Genomic DNA, 20,928 nt, shown 5'->3' with positions numbered 1-20,928 from the left:
GGGAAAATAAGGACCTGAGCGTGAACACAGAAAACACAGAAAATTGGGAAACAAGGAAAAAGGTATTCAGAGATGTACTCTTCACGTGCTGGGTATTCCTAAGTGATATGGAGGGGTCAAGAGAATGCTCCCAAATAAAATCCGTATTATAGGCGATCATATTATGATGCCAGTTAATGTTTTGTGTCTGAGCGTGAGGACCTCGGCGGCTCAGGTAACGACAGGTATAAAGGCGTGGCATTAAAACGGTCGCTGGGCAGAGTGAGGAGGGCGACCTGAGACGCTGATCAGCATCAGACCGCAGCGGAGAGAAGCCATGAAGAGCATCTTCTCAGTGTTCCTGCTTTTCACCTCAGGTAATATGAGCATATGTATATGCGCGTCGCGGCATATTACTGTTTCAATAAACATGCTCTCACGATAGCTTGAAATGTGCTGAAGCAAGCAGACCGAAAGCACGCGACGCAGATTACGGAATGAGGTCATTTTGTTCTTAACGAAAATCCCGCTTCTAGGTAGTTGGAAAGCTGCGGCAATGGTTAGGGGCTGCTGCACGCTACGTCTGATGATCTAATCTTACAACGTATCCACGAACTATCAGACCATCCATGCGCTTTAGAAATGTGGATTGGGCTCGGCTGAAGCGGAGATATGGACTCTAAATAGTTTTTTTGATGGCGTTGCTTTTTTGTAAAGCAAACCAGAAAATTGTTATTTTAAAATATTTGGCAATTGTGACTCGTTTTAGTTTGGACGGGTTGAAACGCATAACATCGCGCAATTCACGATTCAATCGTTGTGAAAATTGTATATGTAAAACGGTTTTCCGAAAAGGTCGTATAGATTTTAAGAGCTTATGATGAAGGTTATTTCTGCAAACAAATCTGTCGCGACGGAACCTTGTTGGCGCAGTTCTTCCCGGAGTCTGGGAATGCGCGCAGCTCCAGCTCCTATCAGATAGAAAATTGCGCTGAAGCATCGGACTGCTGCCAAAACCTCTTCCGGAGATGAGAAGTGCGCTAAAGGACCGCCCCCCCTTAAAAAAACAGATTAGTACTTATCTCAGACTGATATGAACATGCAGAGTCAATGTTGTTGTTCTAGGTGTTGTCAAAATCAACGACATAGAAAAACTAACAAAAACTTTTATTGAACTTATTTCAAGCCAAAAATGTAAAAGTGTTTACTTTAAATACCTAAGTACATATACATATCATATCTTATTTCTTATCCTAGGATCGTCTTCTGTTTTTGTTATGCGAAATGACTGACAACAAAACCAGAGTTGCATTTGAAAACCACACGTTCATTTCGCTAAAGTTTCGCTAAAACTTTAGTCACCAAAAAGCGCACCGAGAACTGGAGGGTAGTGCGTCACACAAACGAAGAGACAACGAGCAGCGGGTGAGAGTGAGATCATTAACAGAGAGGAAGTACATATATGGTGTGGAGGGAGGAGACACGTAATTGGGAGAAATTGGAGAAATTAATTGGGAGAAAGGGAAAATAAGGACCTGAGCGTGAACACAGAAAACACACAGAAGAAACAAGGGGAAACAAGGAAAAAGGCATTCAGAGATGTACTCTTCACATGCTGGGTATTCCTAAGTGATATGGAGGAATGCACGCAAATAAAACCCATAAAACATATTATAGGCGATCATATTATGATGCCAGTGATGTTTTGCACCTGAGCATGAGAACCTGGGCGGCTCAGGTAGTGACAGGTATATATAAAGGTGTGGCATTAAAACAGCCGCTGGGCACAGAGACAGAGCTTCAGCTCGTATCAGGCAGAAAGTTATGCTGAAGCATCCGCCTCTGGAGCGCGCCGAAGAACTGCCCCCGTTTTTTTCTTCCTGTTTATGATTTAGTTCCAGAATGTTAATACTGAATGTTAATGCACACAATTGTTATGCACTAAAGGTGTTGAGCCAAACTTTATGTACTGGCCTGACCGGTTTTAAAGAATGCACTCTGGTCTGATGGGTTTACAGGAAGAACATTCCTCCACATTTAGATTAGAATAGACTTTACTGCACTTCTGTGGAACTGGATGAAACCACGGCCAACTCCCACCAGGATATTCACTCTTCCCACAGAATGTCAGGGAAAACCGTGTTCTGTTGCTGAAAGCCCCTTTCAGTGAGAACACAGTACTCCTGCAGTGTGCAGTGTGCACTCTGCAGTGAGCTTAAAGACCAGGTGAAACCCTTCTGTTCTAAGAGCCCAGGCTCATGCCTACAGCTGCTGCCACCAGGACAGGCAGGAGGGGAGTCAGGCTCTGTTCCCCCTGCTGCCACCAGGACAGGCAGGAGGGGAGTCAGGCTCTGTTCCCCCTGCTGCCACCAGGACACTTACACACACACTTCAGCTGAAAACACATAAAGAGCACAGAGAACATATCCCACTGGAGTGTAATGTTTTGGAAACATGCCTAAAAGAAACCTTATCAACTGGAAAGGCACTGCAAGCCGGGATATACTCAATGGATATTTATGTGAATTCTGAACATTATAAATAATAGTTCAAATTTGTTATTTTCAATAAAGATGAAGACTGATTAATATAAATCCACTATACTGGAAGCCTGAAGGTATAAATTCATGTTTGAGACAAACCTTGAAATTAAACCATGTTTTCATGTGCTTGAAATAACCTAGTAACACCCTAGCAACAACATAAATGCCCTACATTGTAGGAATTTGGTCCTTCATAAAGTAACACTTGTCAAAGTTTAGGTCAGTCAGAGTTTATTAAGTGAGAAAAAATGGTCTTCTTTACAGTATGAAAGGTAAAAGCAAGGCAGGTCAGTTACACCCCTTTCCTAGAACACAATGAACCACTGAGGTGACAGGTGACCAAATGACCAAGTGACTGTTACCTCTGTGGGCATGTCTGCTGCCCTTCTGATGGACTCTCACATCCCCAGCAGATCTGTCTGAAGCTGATCACATCCCCAGCAGGTCTGTCCCACATGCTCACTGAAGCTGATCACTGTTTTTCAAGGGAACTCTAAGAAATCGTGTGATTGTCTTGTGATCGTGGCCTGTGTGTGTGTGTTCTCGTGTGATTATCCTGTGATGGTGGCCTGTCTCTGTCTCCAGCAGTGAGTGTGTTTGGCCAGCCTAAGGAGCTGAACGGCATTGTGGGAAGGCGTGTGGCGTTCCCAGCCGTGGTGAAGGAGGTCGGGAGTTTGATGTACGAGGGAGAGACGGTTGGTGACGTCACTAGCAGCTACTTCAGGACTCTCAGAAATGTGAAGTTCACCGGCAGACTGCAATGGGACAGCAACACTGGCCACTTCTCCCTCTCTGAGCTCAAGATGGAGGATAAAGGAGAGTATACAGTACAGAACACTAACAAAAAAATAAGCACAGACTTCCAGCTGAATGTGTACAGTAAGTAGCACTGTACTGGTGTCTTATTACTTATTACTAATGAGAGAGAGAGGGAGAGAGAGAGAGAGAGACACACACACACACACACACACACACACATAAGCTCAGGTCACTGTGATACACTGAGTACAGCAGGCACACTACTGCCACCAAGACCCCTGATCAGAGGACAGATCTTCAACTCTTATCAGGAAGGACAGTTCCAAACACACATGTTTACACACAACATTCTAGAAATCCTGAAGTAAATGTGTATTACAGCTATCTGAAAGGCCACACTGTATAATTAGGAGGTGATATTTAGGTATGTTTGCCATTTTCTCTTTGTAAAATAAAACGGATATGAGATTTCTCAACTGCAATGTGTTGATATACTGTGTTTAATTTGTGTTCATAACTGTCCTAACCTGTTAGCCCTCTAAAGCTCCTAAAAAGTCCACATGCAGCTGGTATACCAGGTCTTAAATAAATCCCCATATCTTCATAAGTACAGACAGCACGAGCACAGCCAGAGTCTCAAACTGTAAGAAACCTCTGAGCCATCAAAGCTAAAGCATCGGCATCTATGCCTGTCTGATCTACAACACATAAAGTACACACAATACAAAACAGCATTTGCGTTAAAAAAAATCTAAATCCGTCATATTTAATGCCATATTTCTTAACTATCACAGCCATGTAGTGATACGGAAATAAAAATAACGTCTTGCTGCGATTCAGCAGAATGTTTTCCACATCTGAGGGTATTTGTGCGCATGTGCAGGCAGCCGCGTTCAACAGGTGTGTTCGCCTTTAAAACTTTTCATAACCTCCCAAAGAGTCTCTCCAGCCTCCAGTTGAATGCTTCTGATTTCTCAGCTATAACGTTGCAAATTCAATTCACTACCCATTGTAACTACCCATTTTTTTCAACATATAAACACGCGCAGAATCTCTGCATAAACATAACCGATAAAAACATAGATTTGGCGCGAAATTATAGAAGGAAAAGGATGTATGGTTGGAGACGGAGGTCTACTGAGATGCGTAGATAAGTGTTGATAATAACGCTGATAATAAGAACTCTGCTAGCTAGATTAACTTTGGCAGTGCAACTAGCAGGGCTGCCTGCTCTCGCATATTATCACTATGGTTTCTTAAAGTCATGCAATTGGAGCGTTTAGCTCCATTGATTTTGGTAGACATAAGATTTTCCGGCACATGGTGGTTAGCTTGCAAACTGGACAGGGACTACCTCACTACATTACATTACATTATTGGCATTTGGCAGACGCTCTTATCCAGAGCGACGTACAACAAAGTGCATACCCATAACCAGGGATAAGTTCGCCGAAAGACCCTAGAGGGAAGTACAATTTCAACGGCACAAGTACAATAACAAAAGCAGCAGGATACTAAGCCAAGTCTGTAAATTATACTAAGGAAGGGGACAGTATTTCGTATTCGTTAGAACACGGTTACAGTCCAAGGCCAATACGTTTGCGGATATGTTATGATTGTTAACAAACTTTTGACCTCACGCGTCTCGTTATCTGCTCGTTCAGTAGTCTACGTACGATTGTTTTTACACAAGGTTTTGCGTGTTTGGTTGGTGAATAGTTTTTATAATAACATAAAAAAAATTAACAGCATAATTAAAACTAAATCCCATATGGCAACTATACCAGGAGACCTGGCTAAGCGTACAAAGCTTCCTCTGTAGACCACAGCCCCCAAAATAGTGGACATCAGGTTTGGTACAAACTGAGAAAACGGTGTAGGAGAGTAAAATAAAATAATACGCAATGAAAAACATAAAAAAACAAAAAATCAAGGTGCTATGAAAAGGGTTAATAAAGCACAACGTAGCTGCTGATTTCGAGTACATTCAGCGTTTGGTACATCAATAATTAGGGCGTGTGTGTTTCTCTTAACGAAGCGCCTTATTTAGAAATTCAGAAGCCAGTCCCCGGGAGCCTTGCTTTGCTGTTGTGACTGCTGTCCTGCTCTTACCCTAAATCCCCCGGATCTAAGTAGAGTTACAGTTTTCATATATTTCGATATAAAATAACAATAATTTAGCAGTAGAATCACCTCGCGTTATAAGTGCAGTTGTAGTGGAAGTATACACGTTGCGCAACTGAGTACGCGTCCGCTAGAGCTTGAATAAAAACTAAAAACCGTTATGATGATGATCGTAAGAACAGCGTTAAATGGCACAAAGGAAAGGTCAGGTGGAAGAGCCCTATTGTACCTACCTTTGTAGTTTAATTACCATAGTATGTAGGCCTAGTACGTATGTTTCCGGAGACCACGATATAGCAAATAGTGCTGGGGACTGGTTTACCTGTGTAGTGGTGGGGGTGCTACTCGCTAACCAGCTACTTTTGAGATTTAGCTGGTATGTTATTCTCCATATATGATGAAACAACGAAATGCTTTGTTGTTGGGAAATTTGCTTAGTTTGTTGTTTTAATCATATAAAGTTAAACGAAAATAACTTACCAAACTGACTTTTAATTCAAAAGAAATATCTATTCTAAAAGAAAATATAACACGGATGCATTTATAAGCGGTTATAGACTTGAGTGCAATGTTTTTCATCGTGTAAGGGAAAATACGTTTTTGTTGTAGCGCAAATTTTGTGGTCGCTGTTTTCGTAATCTGAGTCTTTCGGCTGAAAGTTCAGAGGCGTCCGTGTTAGTTCTGAGGGCGAAGAGACTGAACGACTCCGCGGGTTTACGGTCCTGGTGAACAGAAAACAAGCCGATCATACTGCGCCTGCGCCAACAGCAAGCTCACGCTGTGTTAATTGCTGTGATGTCAGACTTGGAGCGGATCGTTTCAGTGTAACCGTTTATTACAGAAAACCAACACCGGTCCAAATCACTGACGTTGGCGCCTGCCCCACTAGGGGGCGAGTGTAAACAGGTTTAATATATTATCGTCTCTCTTTCACGTATGTTCTCGAAAATACTTTGACCGCGGTGCCTAGAGGACAACGGTGAGTTACAGAGCAACGCAGTAATGTTCTTACCGCTGCGGACTTTATTAATATCGTGTCTATAGTTTAAAGATGAAATAATTAATGGTTTTAAAACATGTTGCACTTCCACTGTTACCTCATGATCTGTTATAGATAGATTTGGATTTATAGAATGTGTCAGAGAGAAATGTTATTACAAGAAACAATTTGCATGTCGGTTTTCTCCACTTGTTTCTGATTGGTCCAGATTAAGCAGATTCGATATCTGGGCTGTACAGGTGAAATGTTATAACCATATTGGTGTTCTGTTCCACACGGTATGTGGTGCAGTACAGACATACTGCTCTTCTTCTGTAGTAATGGCTCACCAGTAGTGATGATGTCATAATTGCATGCCTCATATGGAGGGATGATGTCATAAAGTCATCCAGGCTGCCAGTAACATTGGGTGGCTCTGTTAGTGTTGGGTGACACAGTTAAATTATGAATGTCGGTTTATTTATTTTACCTGTTCAGTTAAACATTTAAATAGAAAATATCCAAATGTTCTGTCCCCACTCTTGTTGCAGAGCAGAGAGCCACTCAGATTCATATTTCACTCATAATTATAGTGCATTAATAATGTTTTGAATGCTGTATTCACTATCTCACTCTGTTCTCTCTGCACAGTTCCTGTATCAAAACCCCATGTCAATGCGACTCATGATGAATATCCCTGCAAGTTAATGTGCACTGTGGAGAGAGGGACAGACTCGACCCTGACCTGGTACAGAGAGGGAGAGGAGGAGCCCTACAGCAGCTCTGATTCTCTCGAAGCTCCGTATCTGAAACTACCTGTACCTGTGGATAAGGGTGGGGTCTACACCTGTGAGGCAAAGAACTCTGTCAGTACTGAGAAATCAGACCCACTGACTGTGGGAGACCACTGCACAGGTGAGCTGACTGCACCTCACTCACACCTGTACACACCTACACACCTCACTCACACCTGTACACACCTACACACCTCACTCACACCTGTACACACCTACACACCTCACACACACCTGTACACACCTACACACCTCACTCACACCTGTACACACCTCACTCACACCTGTACACACCTACACACCTCACTCACACCTGTACACACCTGTACACACCTCACACACACCTGTACACACCTGTACACACCTCACACACACCTGTACACACCTCACTCACACCTGTACACACCTACACACCTCACTCACACCTGTACACACCTACACACCTCACACACACCTGTACACACCTACACACTCCACTCACACCTGTACACACCTACACACCTCACACACACCTGAACACACCTCACACACACCTGCACACACCTCACTCACACCTGTACACACCTACACACCTCACTCACACCTGTACACACCTACACACCTCACACACACCTGTACAAACCTACACACCCCACTCACACCTATACACACCTCCACACCTCACTCACACCTGTACACACCTACACACCTCACACACACCTGCACACACCTCACTCACACCTGTACACACCTCACACACACCTGTACACACCTACACACCTCACTCACACCTGTACACACCTACACACCTCACTCACACCAGTACGCACCTACACACCTCACTCACACCTGTACACACCTACACACACACTGGTTCCTACTGGGGAGAACACGGCTATAAAATAAGAAAAGTGATTTGTGGTTTATGTTTTTTTTTTTGGTGATTGCATTAATTATGTGATCTGTGCTCTATTTTATTGGTCTATTGTCACATCACATGATGCTCAGTCTTCTGTTCTCTGAAATTGAAATTTGAGAGAGGCTGCTCTTTTGACTGCGCACTAAAATTATTCTCTAAAGGGACTAACCAGTATGTGCTTGTACCAGAGTCAGCTTATGGATCTTGTCTGTAATAAAATGAACGTGGCCCCTGTGTCCCACTGTGGCCCCAGGTGAGCATGTGAAGCTTGCTGAGCTCACATGTGTCACATTACATTACATTACATTAATGGCATGTGGCAGACGCTCTTATCCAGAGCAACGTACAGTTGATTAGACTAAGCAAGAGACAATCCTCCCCTGGAGCAATGCAGAGTTCAGGGCCTTTGCTCATGGGCCCAATGGCTGTGCGGATGTTATTGTGGCTACACTGGGGATCCACCAACCAGCAACACTACAGGCCGCCCACTGTTAGAAGTGTTGCTCAGTCCCAGAGAGGGTGAATGGTGTCCTGACTCTGATTTGATGATTGACGTCTATATATCACCTTTTTCATTATATAAAAAAAAACAAAAAACATTAAACACACTCACACCAAAAAACACATCCTACAAAATAAAGACAAACGCACACTAGGTCACACGGCCCCAGACCGAACCTCATCAGGAACAATAGGGTAACACCCCAAGCCCCGACAAATGCTCAAAGCCCAAAGCTCGTCGATCGCTTAACCTGCCTGGCATGTGCAAGGATCAGGAGGACCTGTCAATCTTCATGGGTCATCTCCGTATCACCTGGAGGTGCCTGAAAAGGGTACTCGACAACACGATTGGGGTGGGGCCAGAGTACACTGCAACTTTATGAGGCACCAGAACATGCTTTTCTACCCTTTTAAAATAATGTTATTAATATTTAAATAATGTCATGGATTAAAATGTTGCACTATAAAGTATGTTTACAGTTAAAAAAGTGATCTGCAGTGTAGTTACCCTTTAACTTTACCATCAGGACTGCATTCAGGTGTGTCTGTACTCTGGGTGCAGTGCTGCACTCATAGGTGTGTCTGTACTCTGCAGTACTGCACTCATAGGTGTGTCTGTACTCTGCAGTACTGCACTCATAGGTGTGTCTGTACTCTGCAGTACTGCACTCATAGGTGTGTCTGCACTCTGCAGTACTGCACCATAGGTGTGTCTGTACTCTTGGTGCAGTACTTACTGTAAATGCACATCACCAGGACATGTAACTAGGAGGCTCATTTGCATATTAGTGCTCCTCCCCTGGACAGAAGATGGAATTCACTGGAACCTCAGAGTGAATTATGGGATATTTACCGCCTGCCTGGCCAGTGCTGGGGGCATATAGCCAATTGATGTCATATTGCTAATTAACACACTGTATACTGTAGCTAATTAACACACTGTATACTGTAGCTAATTAAATCCTGCAATAGAGGGTTAATGGGCAGACATGAAAGACACAGCACAGCTAAAACTTAATTTTGCTTTTGAGAATTGGAACAATTCAAAATATTGTCTGCACTGTGGTACTAATTATGGATTTCCTATGTTTATTTCACCATGTGACCCTGGACCAATCACAGCTGCCTCAGGTAGGACCTCCCATAATCCATGTCTGCCCACAGCTTCATGCTGAAGACTGTGCTACAATCTGCCCTTTTACACACAGTATATTGTATAAGTATTTAAAATCTGTTGTTTTAACAGGATTTTGTACATAATGTGCATTTTTTCTCTCTGATTTGCTTGACATTTTATTCACCCATTGGAAAAGTTTAGTAAAACTGTCTGCATTTTTTCTTTTAATTTTTTTACCCAAAAGTAAAGTCTAAATATAAGACTAAAATACTTGAGACTTCTCTCCACAGCTTCTCATACAGTGGCTGCCAGTGTTGTCGCTGGCATTGCAGTCCTCATTGCAGTTATCTTGGCTGTTATTTTATCCTGTAAGTGTTGATCATGTTGCTTTGAGTTTTGTGAGAACAGGTGCAGAGTTTATTTAGGTGCAGGTTTATCTCAATGTGGGTAAAAAAACACAGTCAAAATATGCACTGCAGTGAGATGAAAATGATGAAAAGATCATACACTTTTGTCCTGTCAGTATCTTGTGGATATGAATTTGCAGCCCCCCTGATCACCAGTCAGCCCAGGTCGGCTCATGTCACCCCGCTCCTCATTGGCCTCCACTGGCTTCCTATTGCCGCATGCATCCGATTCAAGGCCCTAGTGTTGGCATTTCAGGCTGCTAAGGGGACTGCCCCACCTTACATACAATCCTTAATCATTCCCTACTCCCCAGCTAGACCACTCCGGTCTGCCAGCTCTGGTCGCCTTATGGTTCCCTCTCTAAAACCATTCTCCTCCAGATTCAAACTGTTCATCAGTCTGGATCCATTGTAGTTCAGTGTTAAGATCTTTCCTTTAACCTGCTTTCAAAGTATATCTCCTGTGCTATGCTTCAATATTATTTCAAATTCTTGGTTTGTTATTTTTTGCCTATCCTAGCAAAATGTTGATCAGTTATCATTTTATTTGTTGTAGACAAACTTAAAAAGGCAAAACCTACACCAGGTGAGCAGTTTGCACATAAAGACTAACAGCCAATCCTGATTGAACAGAACAACAGAAAAAAATACAGTCCACTGCACAAATACACACTGCGAATATGCATACTGTGAAAATTTTTTTACAAATCCTGTCAGTTTATAGGTTTTTTAGCATTGTTAATATACTGTACAATAACTCACAGGCTCTGATAGGTTAACACAAACAGGTCTGTACATACTAATATGCAATATCTTGTAATCTGTAACATTTTGTAGGGAAAAAAAGACCACATAAGTGGTAAGTGTCTTTTAGTTTGAAGAACTATGACAAATGAAGAATTATCTGAAGAAGAAGAATCTGTTTTCTTCTTCACTAGTCTGGTTAGTCCCTGTAGATTTCAGTTGTGTTTCAGGAAAGGAAAACGTCTTCTCGAATTTGATGGTGAAAGACAAAGTTTAGCTCTTTATTTCTCAGTTACAAATCTGCGTGCTTACAAGTGTCTCAAATCGTCATTGGGAATGTCACTGCTTAAGTACAAGTTCTCTACCATTGGGCCAGCCAGAATGAAGGGCTTCTTGCACCACTCCTACCTCAGACAAAAGGGTTTTTACAATCATACTTTACTCAGTTCCGTCCTGGCTCGATCAATGACTTTTCACGTATTATAATTTATATTAAGCCAAGGTTTACTTCTGATGGCTCGAGACACCTCTATCTTGGGTCATCTGTTGCCTGAGATTTCCATGTGAAAAAGGCATTCACACTCAAACTGCAGACATTAACACGATGAACAGGGGCTCTTAAACACAGATCGCACCTTTGTGAACTTAAATAGGAAACAAATAAAAATATACAAAAAAATATCCAAATCCAACACTATAAACTAGTCCTGACTGAACAGAAGAGCAGAAAAATATACACACTGCATATGAAAATACACACTCTAAAAGTACACACTGCAAAAATATATATGCTGCAACCAAATGCATTCATGGTTCTGATATGACGTGCACTTTCTGTTCTGTCAGTATAACACAATTCCTCTGGATATAAACAGGGGAGGACTGCAACATATTAGCATAGGTGGGTGAGCTGTACTAGGGGAGTTAAGGACACCAGTTGTTTCTTATTCTGTGGTTCCAGGCTTCAGATAGAACGTGTGACACGCCCCTCACAGACGCCCAACAAACACAATCACTGGCTGCAGATACTTACTCTGAGTGTGGCATTCAGCTACATGACACTGCCTGCAGAAACCAGACCCAGATACTCCTGGAGAAACAAACCTATTATTTTATGCCCTCCACGAGCCAATACAGAGATGCTGCAACTACTGCCATAAGGAAAACATTACATCATTTATTTTGCTTGTATTCATGACTAATTGCTGTTGGAAAACCTGGAATAACTTGATGATGAATGTACACCCTGAACAGCACAGCTAACATGCTAACGTGTGGGAGAGCAGTGATTGGGTTACTGATGTGTATTAAAACAGTGCTGCTCCATGTGCATTCAGAATAAACTTCAGAATAAAGCTGTCTTTCTGATTATAGATTCCTCGTAAAAAATAATATGAATAATACGAGAATACGGTAAGAATTTTCTTTCGGATTATAGCACCAACACAATATCTGACAGTGAGTCTCTCTGTGATTCCATTCAGGCACAAATAAGTGAAAGTAGCAGGAACATTAGCCCCTGAGGCCAGAGGAAAACAGCAGTTGCAGTTCTCAGTCGCTGGGAGAGGACAGCAACCACACACAGCTTCTGCTCTGCTGAGGACGCTCATCTTCTCAAAGATTACATACTTAGTCTGAATCAAAGTCTGTAAACTGATTCTATTTAAATTCAATTACTCTGGTGGGTAAGGATGGCATTGGGTAGTATTGGTGCTATTGCAATGATTGGTCACACGTCAGGTTGTGAGGCAGTTATGTCCTTTTAGTGTTTCTGTTTCTGTGTATTTGTGTGTGAGTGTGTGTGTGTGTGTGTGTGAGTGTGTGCATATACTGTATATGTACAGTACTGTGCAAAAGTCTGAGGCACCTGTATAACATTCTGTACAGATAAGATTCTGTCAAGAATAATTCAATGAAAGATCCTAAATAAACATACTATACATTTTACACTACATTTTAGTAGGAAGAGCTGCTCAGAATAGTTAAAATCAAATCAATATTTTTTGTGACCACCCTTCGGTGTTAAAACTGCATCACTTCTCTGAGATGGCCAACGCTCTCCTGCAGTTCTATAAGACAATCAGGATGTCACAGTGTTGTACTTTGTGTTGCTAGCCACTAGGTGTCACTAAATTGATTTTGTGTCACTGCTTAATTGTCTTGTTGCACGCACCTGTTGTTAAGTCTTGTGATTAGTGTTGCCCATTGTCTCCTGTATATAGCCCGGTCCTTTTCACTTGGTCTTTGTTGAGTCTTCACTTTAACCCTCTGTGAGTAACCCTGTCTACATGTACCGTGATTGGATATTCTGTTTTTGACCCTGGATTGTTTGTACACTTTGAGACTTGGATTGCCCTTTGTGTTTTGGCTACCTTTTGGAGTATTTTTAGTTTTCCCTTTTTGGAAGTTCATCGTTGTTTTTTGGCTTTATGGAATTTCGGAAAATCCTCTGTTTTTGTTTCGTAAATGTTCTGTGCTTTTGGAACTCTGTATTTTGTTCAAATAAATAATTGGACTACACCTGCAGTAATCCGCAATTGAGTCATTCTTAGTACTTGGTGGTCTAGGGGATTGGCATCTGACTAGCACGCCAGACACCGGGGTTCTAGACCCGACCGTGACATAGGAGGGAGGTTCTGGCAGGAGATCTGTCCTCCGTTTGCTCACTTAATTACACTGGACAGCAACATTCGTGATTTTTTTGGGTGAAATTTGGCTCATGAAAGGGCTGTAAACATTGCTGGGTTTTTTTCTTTTATAAAATTAATCTTTTTCATGGAATATTTCCCATCATTCAGTGTCATACATTAATAAGGGGGAGTGGGTTAATGCCATTAAACCAGGCCCCAGGCCTGCATGCACTTGCCAAAAGAGACACTTTGAATAACTGACAATCTACCCTGAAATATCTGTGTGCCCTTGCTTTTCAGTGTGATTTTATGAAATCCTGTTGACTCAATGTGATCTTTTTGGCTGTATCCACGAGCTTTGCAGTCATTGTGGTATAAATACCTGGAATGCCTTATTTCTCTGACATTGTGTGACTGTTCATTTTATCCTTGTGACAATAAAATGTTTTACCTGATTGATGCTAAAACAATAAATATTTGTGCTGAAGTAATACCTGAATTAATTCACTGTGTCATTAACTACACACTGCTGTAAGAACACTGTCATTAGCTACACACTGCTGTAGGAACACTGTGTCATTGGCTACACACTGCTGTAGGAACACTGTGTCATTAGCTACACACTGTTGTAGGAACACTGTGTCATTAGCTACACACTTGCCCAGCTGTGCATGAAGGATTCTTGGACCCAGTGACTGCGCAGTTCAGCTGCTGGACTGCAGAGTGAAAGCGCTGTTAAAAATATCCACTCAATGAGGCAAAGCGCCAGAGAACACATCTGCTTTCTGGAAGCAGTTCCTGTTTCCTGCAGAACCCCAGTGAGAAGCAGCCGTGGGGAAAAACATGACATAAAACATGCAGGACAAGTGGTGTCAGTCTTTTTCTGTTTAAACACAAGTCAACAAGTTTTACATTTACAGTTTTACACTTTCACAGATCATTCACACACTTTATCAAAATGAGCAGCAGCCTTTGGGGAAAGCACTGCACTGGTCTGTGTGGAGCTTCCCTGAGTTTGTTCAGTGTGTCTGCAGTAAGATGAAGCCCTTTACATTTGGATCAGCACTCACTGCAGACAGCAGGAAGTAACAGGGCTTTAAGCAGTCAGCTGCTATAATGTGTACAACACACAGGAACTCATTTACAGGACATTTCAAATGTGTATGTGTGTGTGTGTGAATCTACAGCGCTATATCTTCTCCGACCTCTTCTCTCAGTGCTGCAAACAGAAAGAAAAAGAGATCATGTGTGAAACATCTCAGAGGTGTGTGTGTGTGTGTGTGTGTGTGTGATGGGAGTCATGATAGGGGTAGTTACCTGTTTTGAGTGAGAACTTTATGATACAGATGGAATAACACAACCTTAACTTCTTCCCTACAGAGAGCTGCTCCTTACCCTCCCTACAGAGAGCTGTTCCTTACCCTCCTCCCTACAGAGAGCTGCTCCTTATCTTCCCTACAGAGAGCTGCTCCTTAACATCTTCCCTACAGAGAGCTGCTCCTTACCCTCCTCCCTACAGAGAGCTGCTCCTTACCCTCTTCCCTACAGAGAGCTGCTCCTTACCCTCTTGCCCCCAGACCTGTGTGGGGAGGAAGGCTGTTCCCTCCACTGACGGGGTTTGTAGCCACACAGGTGTAGGTGGAGTTGGACACCTCTATCTTCAGTCACCCCCTACGAACTGGAGTCCCGCAGGGCTCGGTTCTTGGGCCTCTCCTCTTCTCGCTATACACCATGTCTCTTGGTTCTGTTATCTCTTCCCACGGCTTTTCTTATCATTCCTACGCTGATGACACCCAACTCTTCATTTCCTTCCCCCCCGACACCCAAATCACCACACGGATCTCTGCCTGCTTGGCTGATATCTCTGCGTGGATGACTTCCCATCACCTGAAGCTCAACCTTGCCAAAACTGAGCTTCTCTACATCCCTGCTAAGTCCTCTCCGTCAATCGACCTCTCATTGACTGTTGAGGACTTTGTAGTTTCCTCCTCCCGTACGGCAAAGAATCTTGGGGTGACTCTTGATAACTGCCTCACCCTGGCTCCACAAGTATCCTCCACTGCCAGAACCTGCAGGTTCTTTCTGTATAATATACGCCGTATCCGTCATCTCCTGACTGAGAAAGCCACCCAGCTCCTAGTCCAGGCGCTCGTCATTTCCCGCCTGGATTACTGCAACTCCCTCCTAGCCGGTCTCCCAGCATATGCCATCAAGCCCCTCCAGCTGGTCCAGAATGCTGCAGCCCGCCTGATCACCAGTCAGCCCAGGTCGGCTCATGTCACCCCGCTTCTCATTGGCCTCCACTGGCTTCCTATTGCCGCACGCATCCGTTTCAAGGCCCTAGTGTTGGCATTTCAGGCTGCTAAGGGGACTGCCCCACCTTACATACAATCCCTGATCACTCCCTACTCCCCAGCTAGACCACTCCGGTCTGCCAGCTCTGGTCGCCTTAAGGTTCCCTCTCTACGAGCACCTGGCAGTCGAGATGGACGTTCACGCCTGTTCTTCGTTCTGGTTCTTCAGTGGTGGAATGACTTGCCTACCACTGTCAGGACAGCAGAATCATCCCTCCCCGTATTTCGACGCAGACTAAAAACACACCTTTTCAAACTGTACCTTGGTCCTACCTCCTGATTTCCCCTGCCCCCCTTTCTGATATCCCTATCCGTCTTGTCTAACCCCCCAAAAAAAAGAAAAAAAAGGTACACTTATGATGACTATATGTTTAGAACAACACTACATGTGTATTTTACTAGTTATGGATGTGATGCTTTAACTTGTGGAAGAACCTATGCACTTGTAAATCGCTTTGGATTAAAAGCGTCTGCTAAATGACAAAAATGGAAATGTAATGTAAAATTTACATATTTGCATAGGTTGTTGTACACTTTTTAATGACAATAACGGCTTTCTGTTCTATTATCAACCACTTAATTATCAGTAAATACACCATTAGGAGAAGGGAGGTTATGATCTTAGGCACAATAATATTTTAAGTCCAGTACGGAAAGTAAAACCATTCTCCTCCAGATTCAAACTGTTCATCAGTCTGGATCCATTGTAGTTCAGTTGTTCACCAGTTGTTTCTTATTGTGTGGTTCCAGGCTTCAGATAGAACGTGTGACACGCCCCTCACAGACGCCCAACAAACACAATCACTGGCTGCAGATACTTACTCTGAGTGTGGCATTCAGCTACATGTCACTGCCTGCAGAAACCAGACCCAGATACTCCTGGAGAAACAAACCCCATAAACATGATTATTGTATGGCCTCAATGACCCAATATAGAGATGCTGCAACTACTGAACAAAAGAAAATAAATTACATCATTTATTTTGCTTGTATTCATGACTAATTGCTGTTGGAAAACCTGGAATAACTTGATGATGAATGTACACCCTGAACAACACAGCTAACATGCTAACGTGTGGGAGAGCAGTGATTGGGTTACTGATGTGTATTCAAATAGTGCTGCTCCATGTGCATTCAGAATAAACACTGCTGTCTTTCTGATTATAGCACCAACACAATATCTGACAGTGAGTCTCTCTGTGATTCCATTCAGGCAAAAATGAGGGAAAGTAGCAGGAACATAAGCCCCTGAGGCCAGAAGAAAACCGCAGTTGCAGTTCTCAGTCGCTGGGAGAGGACAGCAACCACACACAGCTTCTGCTCTGCTGAGGACGCTCATCTTCTCAAAGATTACATACTTAGTCTGAATCAAAGTCTGTAAACTGATTCTATTTAAATTCAATTACTCTGGTGGGTAAGGATGGCATTGGGTAGTATTGGTGCTATTGCAATGATTGGTCACACGTCAGGTTGTGAGGCAGTTATGTCCTTTTAGTCTTTCTGTTTCTGTGTATGTGTGTGAGTGCATGTGTGTGAGTGTGTGCATGCACTGTGTATGTATGTGTGTGTGTATATGTGTGTGAGTGTGTGTGTGTGAGTGGGTGCATGCACTGTATATGTATTTGTGTGTATATGTGTGTGAGTGTGTGTGTGTGTATGTGTATATGTGTGTGAGTGTGTGTGTGTGTATGTGTATATGTGTGTGAGTGTGCGTGTGTGTGTATGTGTATATGTGTGTGTATGTGTATATGTGTGTGAGTGTGTGTGTGTATGTGTATATGTGTGTGAGTGTGTGTGTGTGTATGTGTATATGTGTGTGTGTGTGAGTGTGTGTGTGTGTATGTGTATATGTGTGTGGGTGTGTGTGTATGTGTATATGTGTGTGTGTGTGTGTATGTGTATATGTGTGTGTGTGTGTGTGTGTGAGTGTGTGTGTATGTGTATATGTGTGTGAGTGTGTGTGTGTGTGTAAGTGTGTGCATGCACTGTATATGTACAGTACCTTGCAGAAGTCTTAGGCACCTGTATAACATTCTGTACAGATAAGATTCTGTAAAGAATAATTCAATGAAATATCCTAAATAAACATACTATACATTTTACATTAAATTTTAGTAGGAAGAGCTGCTCAGAATAGTTCATAACTGAATCAAATCAATATTTTTTGTGACCACCCTTCGGTGTTAAAACTGCATCACTTTTCTGAGATGGCCAACGCTCTCCTGCAGTTCTATAAGACAATCAGCAGGGAGGTTCTGGCAGGAGATCTGTCCTCCGTTTGCTCACTTAATTACACTGGACAGCAACATTCGTGATTTTTTGTGTGAAATTTGGCTCATGAAAGGGCTGTAAACATTGCTGGGTTTTTTCTTTTAGAAAATTAATCTTTTTCATTGAATATTTTCCATCATTCAGTGTCACACATTAATGTGGGGGAGTGGGTTAATGTTATTTCATATCAGTACACACTGCCATTAAACCAGGCCCCAGGCCTGCATGCACTTGCCAAAAGAGACACTTTGAATAACTGACAATCTACCCTGAAATATCTGTGTGTGAAAAACTGTTGACTCAAGGTGATCTTTTTGGCTGTATCCATGAGCTTTGCACTCATTGTGGTATAAATACCTGGAATGCCTTATTTCTCTGACATTGTGTGACTGTTCATTTTATCCTTGTGTGACAATGAAATGTTTTATCTGATTGATGCTAAAACAATAAATCTTTGGGCTCAAATAATACCTGAATTAATTCACTGTGTCATGAACTACACACTGCTGTAAGAACACTGTGTCATTCGCTACACACTGCTGTAAGAACACTGTGTCATTAGCTACACACTGCTGTAGGAAAACTGTGTCATTAGCTACACACTGCTGTAGGAACACTGTGTCATTCGCTACACACTGCTATAAGAACACTGTGTCATTAGCTACACACAGCTGTAAGAACACTGTGTCATTAGCTACACACTGCTGTAAGAACACTGTGTCATTAGCTACACACTGCTGTAAGAACACTGTGTCATTAGCTACACACTGCTGTAGGAAAACTGTCATTAGCTACACACTGCTGTAGGAACACTGTGTCATTAGCTTACACACTGCTGTAGGAACACTGCCATTAGTGTTACGTTCTCAGGCGTCCAGGGGTAGGAGGGAGTACGCAACAAAATTACAATGAAATAAAAATGACCGGGAGGATGTATTTGAGCGCTACTGGAGTGAAAATGATCGAACAAACCAGGTTTGAGGTGCAATAAGTGTATTTACAAAAATTTACAGTGGCGGTGCTATTTACAGTTTTCAAACAAAAACTCACAAGACAAAGACACATGGGGTACGAGGCCAAGGGACCTGGGTGTTGCCAAATCAATTAAATTAACAAAACCAAAGAGAGCTAAAAACAAAATACATACTAACTGTTCACTGAACAAAATAATATATCTCTACTCTATAATCAAAAGTACATAGGTGGCAATCACCCCTTTCCTAAGGTGTCTAAACAATGGTTCACCCTACGTGCAGCAACAGTGTATAGAGGCCTCTGTCTTACCTGCCCCAGGGCCTACACACCGACAACCACATTCATAGGAGTAGGAGAACGGAGGAACACACATGCACACAACAGGGTTATCAAGGGAATGAATAGCCAAGTCAAGCATCGCCCCCTATAGGGCAGCCAACACAGTTTATATAAGCAGAGGGATGTGATTGGTGGAGGCGGGACCAGGGCAATGATGATGGACAGCAGGGACAGCGAATGGAAATGGTTGATGGCTTCATCTGTAGAGTTTAAGGGGGGGAAACAGACAGACATACATACGTGGAACGTAACAATTAGCTATACACTGCTGTTGGAACACTGTGTCGTTAGCTACACACTGCTATAGGAACACTGTGTCATTAGCTACACACTGCTGTAGGAACACTGTGTCATTAGCTAGACACTGCTGTAAGAACACTGTGTCATTAGCTACACACTGCTGTAAGAACACTGTGTCATTAGCTACACACTGCTGTAGGAACACTGTGTCATTAGCTACACACAGCTGTAAGAACACTGTGTCATTAGCTACACACTGCTGTAAGAACACTGTGTCATTAGCTACACACTGCTTTAGGAACACTGTGTCATTAGCCACACACTGCTGTAAGAACACTGTGTCATTAGCTACACACTGCTGTAATAATAGAATAGAATAGAATAGCTTTATTGTCATTCCACAGTACAGAGCAACGAAATTACAGTTGACAGTTTCATCCCGTCCAAGAAACATACAGTGGCCATTTCGTGGCCAACATGGGGAGGGAGACAGGAGCAGGAGAACTATCATTAGATAAGAAAGAAACAATGGGGGGAGATGAGGGAAAAATACAACTCCCCAAACTGAGCTCCTTTAGGGGGGCCCAGTGTGGGATTAGGAAAAAAAAAAACCTCTGCACATAAGCAAACAATTAAACATCACAACAAGAAACTCGAGACATGCACATTTTGGTATTGGGAAAGGTCTCAGGGAGGGGAGGTGTCACAGCTCAGACACTGTCATTAGCCACACACTGCTGTAAGAACACTGTGTCATTAGCTACACACTGCTGTAGGAACACTGTGTCATTAGCTACACACTGCTGTAGGAACACTGTGTCATTAGCTACACACTGCTGCAGGAACACAGTGTCATTAGCTACACACTGCTGTAAGAACACTGTGTCATTAGCTACACACTGCTGTAAGAACACTGTGTCATTAGCTACACACTGCTGTAGGAACACTGTGTCATTAGCTACACACTGCTGTAGGAACACTGTGTCATTAGCTACACACTGCTGTAGGAACACTGTGTCATTAGCTACACACTGCTGTAAGAACACTGTGTCATTAGCTACACACTGCTGTAAGAACACTGTGTCATTAGCTACACACTGCTGTAAGAACACTGTGTCATTAGCTACACACTGCTGTAAGAACACTGTGTCATTAGCTACACACTGCTGTAGGAACACTGTGTCATTAGCTACACACTGCTTTAGGAACACTGTGTCATTAGCTACACACTGCTGTAAGAACACTGTGTCATTAGCTACACACAGCTGTAGGAA

The 20,928-nt window shown here is 42.7% G+C and overlaps 2 protein-coding genes across 3 annotated transcripts in view; one reads left to right on the top strand and one right to left on the bottom strand.

Annotated features, from left to right (window-relative positions):
- Positions 1-20,928, bottom strand: part of LOC133130686 (HEPACAM family member 2-like) — an 82,333-nt gene that overhangs the window by 51,459 nt on the left and 9,946 nt on the right. The window lies entirely within an intron of this gene.
- Positions 87-13,215, top strand: LOC133131361 (T-lymphocyte surface antigen Ly-9-like). Its single transcript, XM_061246677.1, has 5 exons — positions 87-356; positions 3,108-3,401; positions 7,036-7,299; positions 9,700-10,062; positions 12,330-13,215. The coding sequence occupies exons 1-4, from the start codon at positions 317-319 to the stop codon at positions 9,750-9,752; spliced, it is 651 nt and encodes a 216-aa protein (XP_061102661.1). The 5' UTR covers positions 87-316; the 3' UTR covers positions 9,753-10,062; positions 12,330-13,215.

This window comes from Conger conger, chromosome 6, assembly GCF_963514075.1.
Source record: "Conger conger chromosome 6, fConCon1.1, whole genome shotgun sequence".
Taxonomy (NCBI): Eukaryota; Metazoa; Chordata; class Actinopteri; order Anguilliformes; family Congridae; genus Conger; species Conger conger.
Note: the sequence above shows the minus strand (reverse complement) of the source record. Positions and strands in the feature narration are given on the sequence as shown.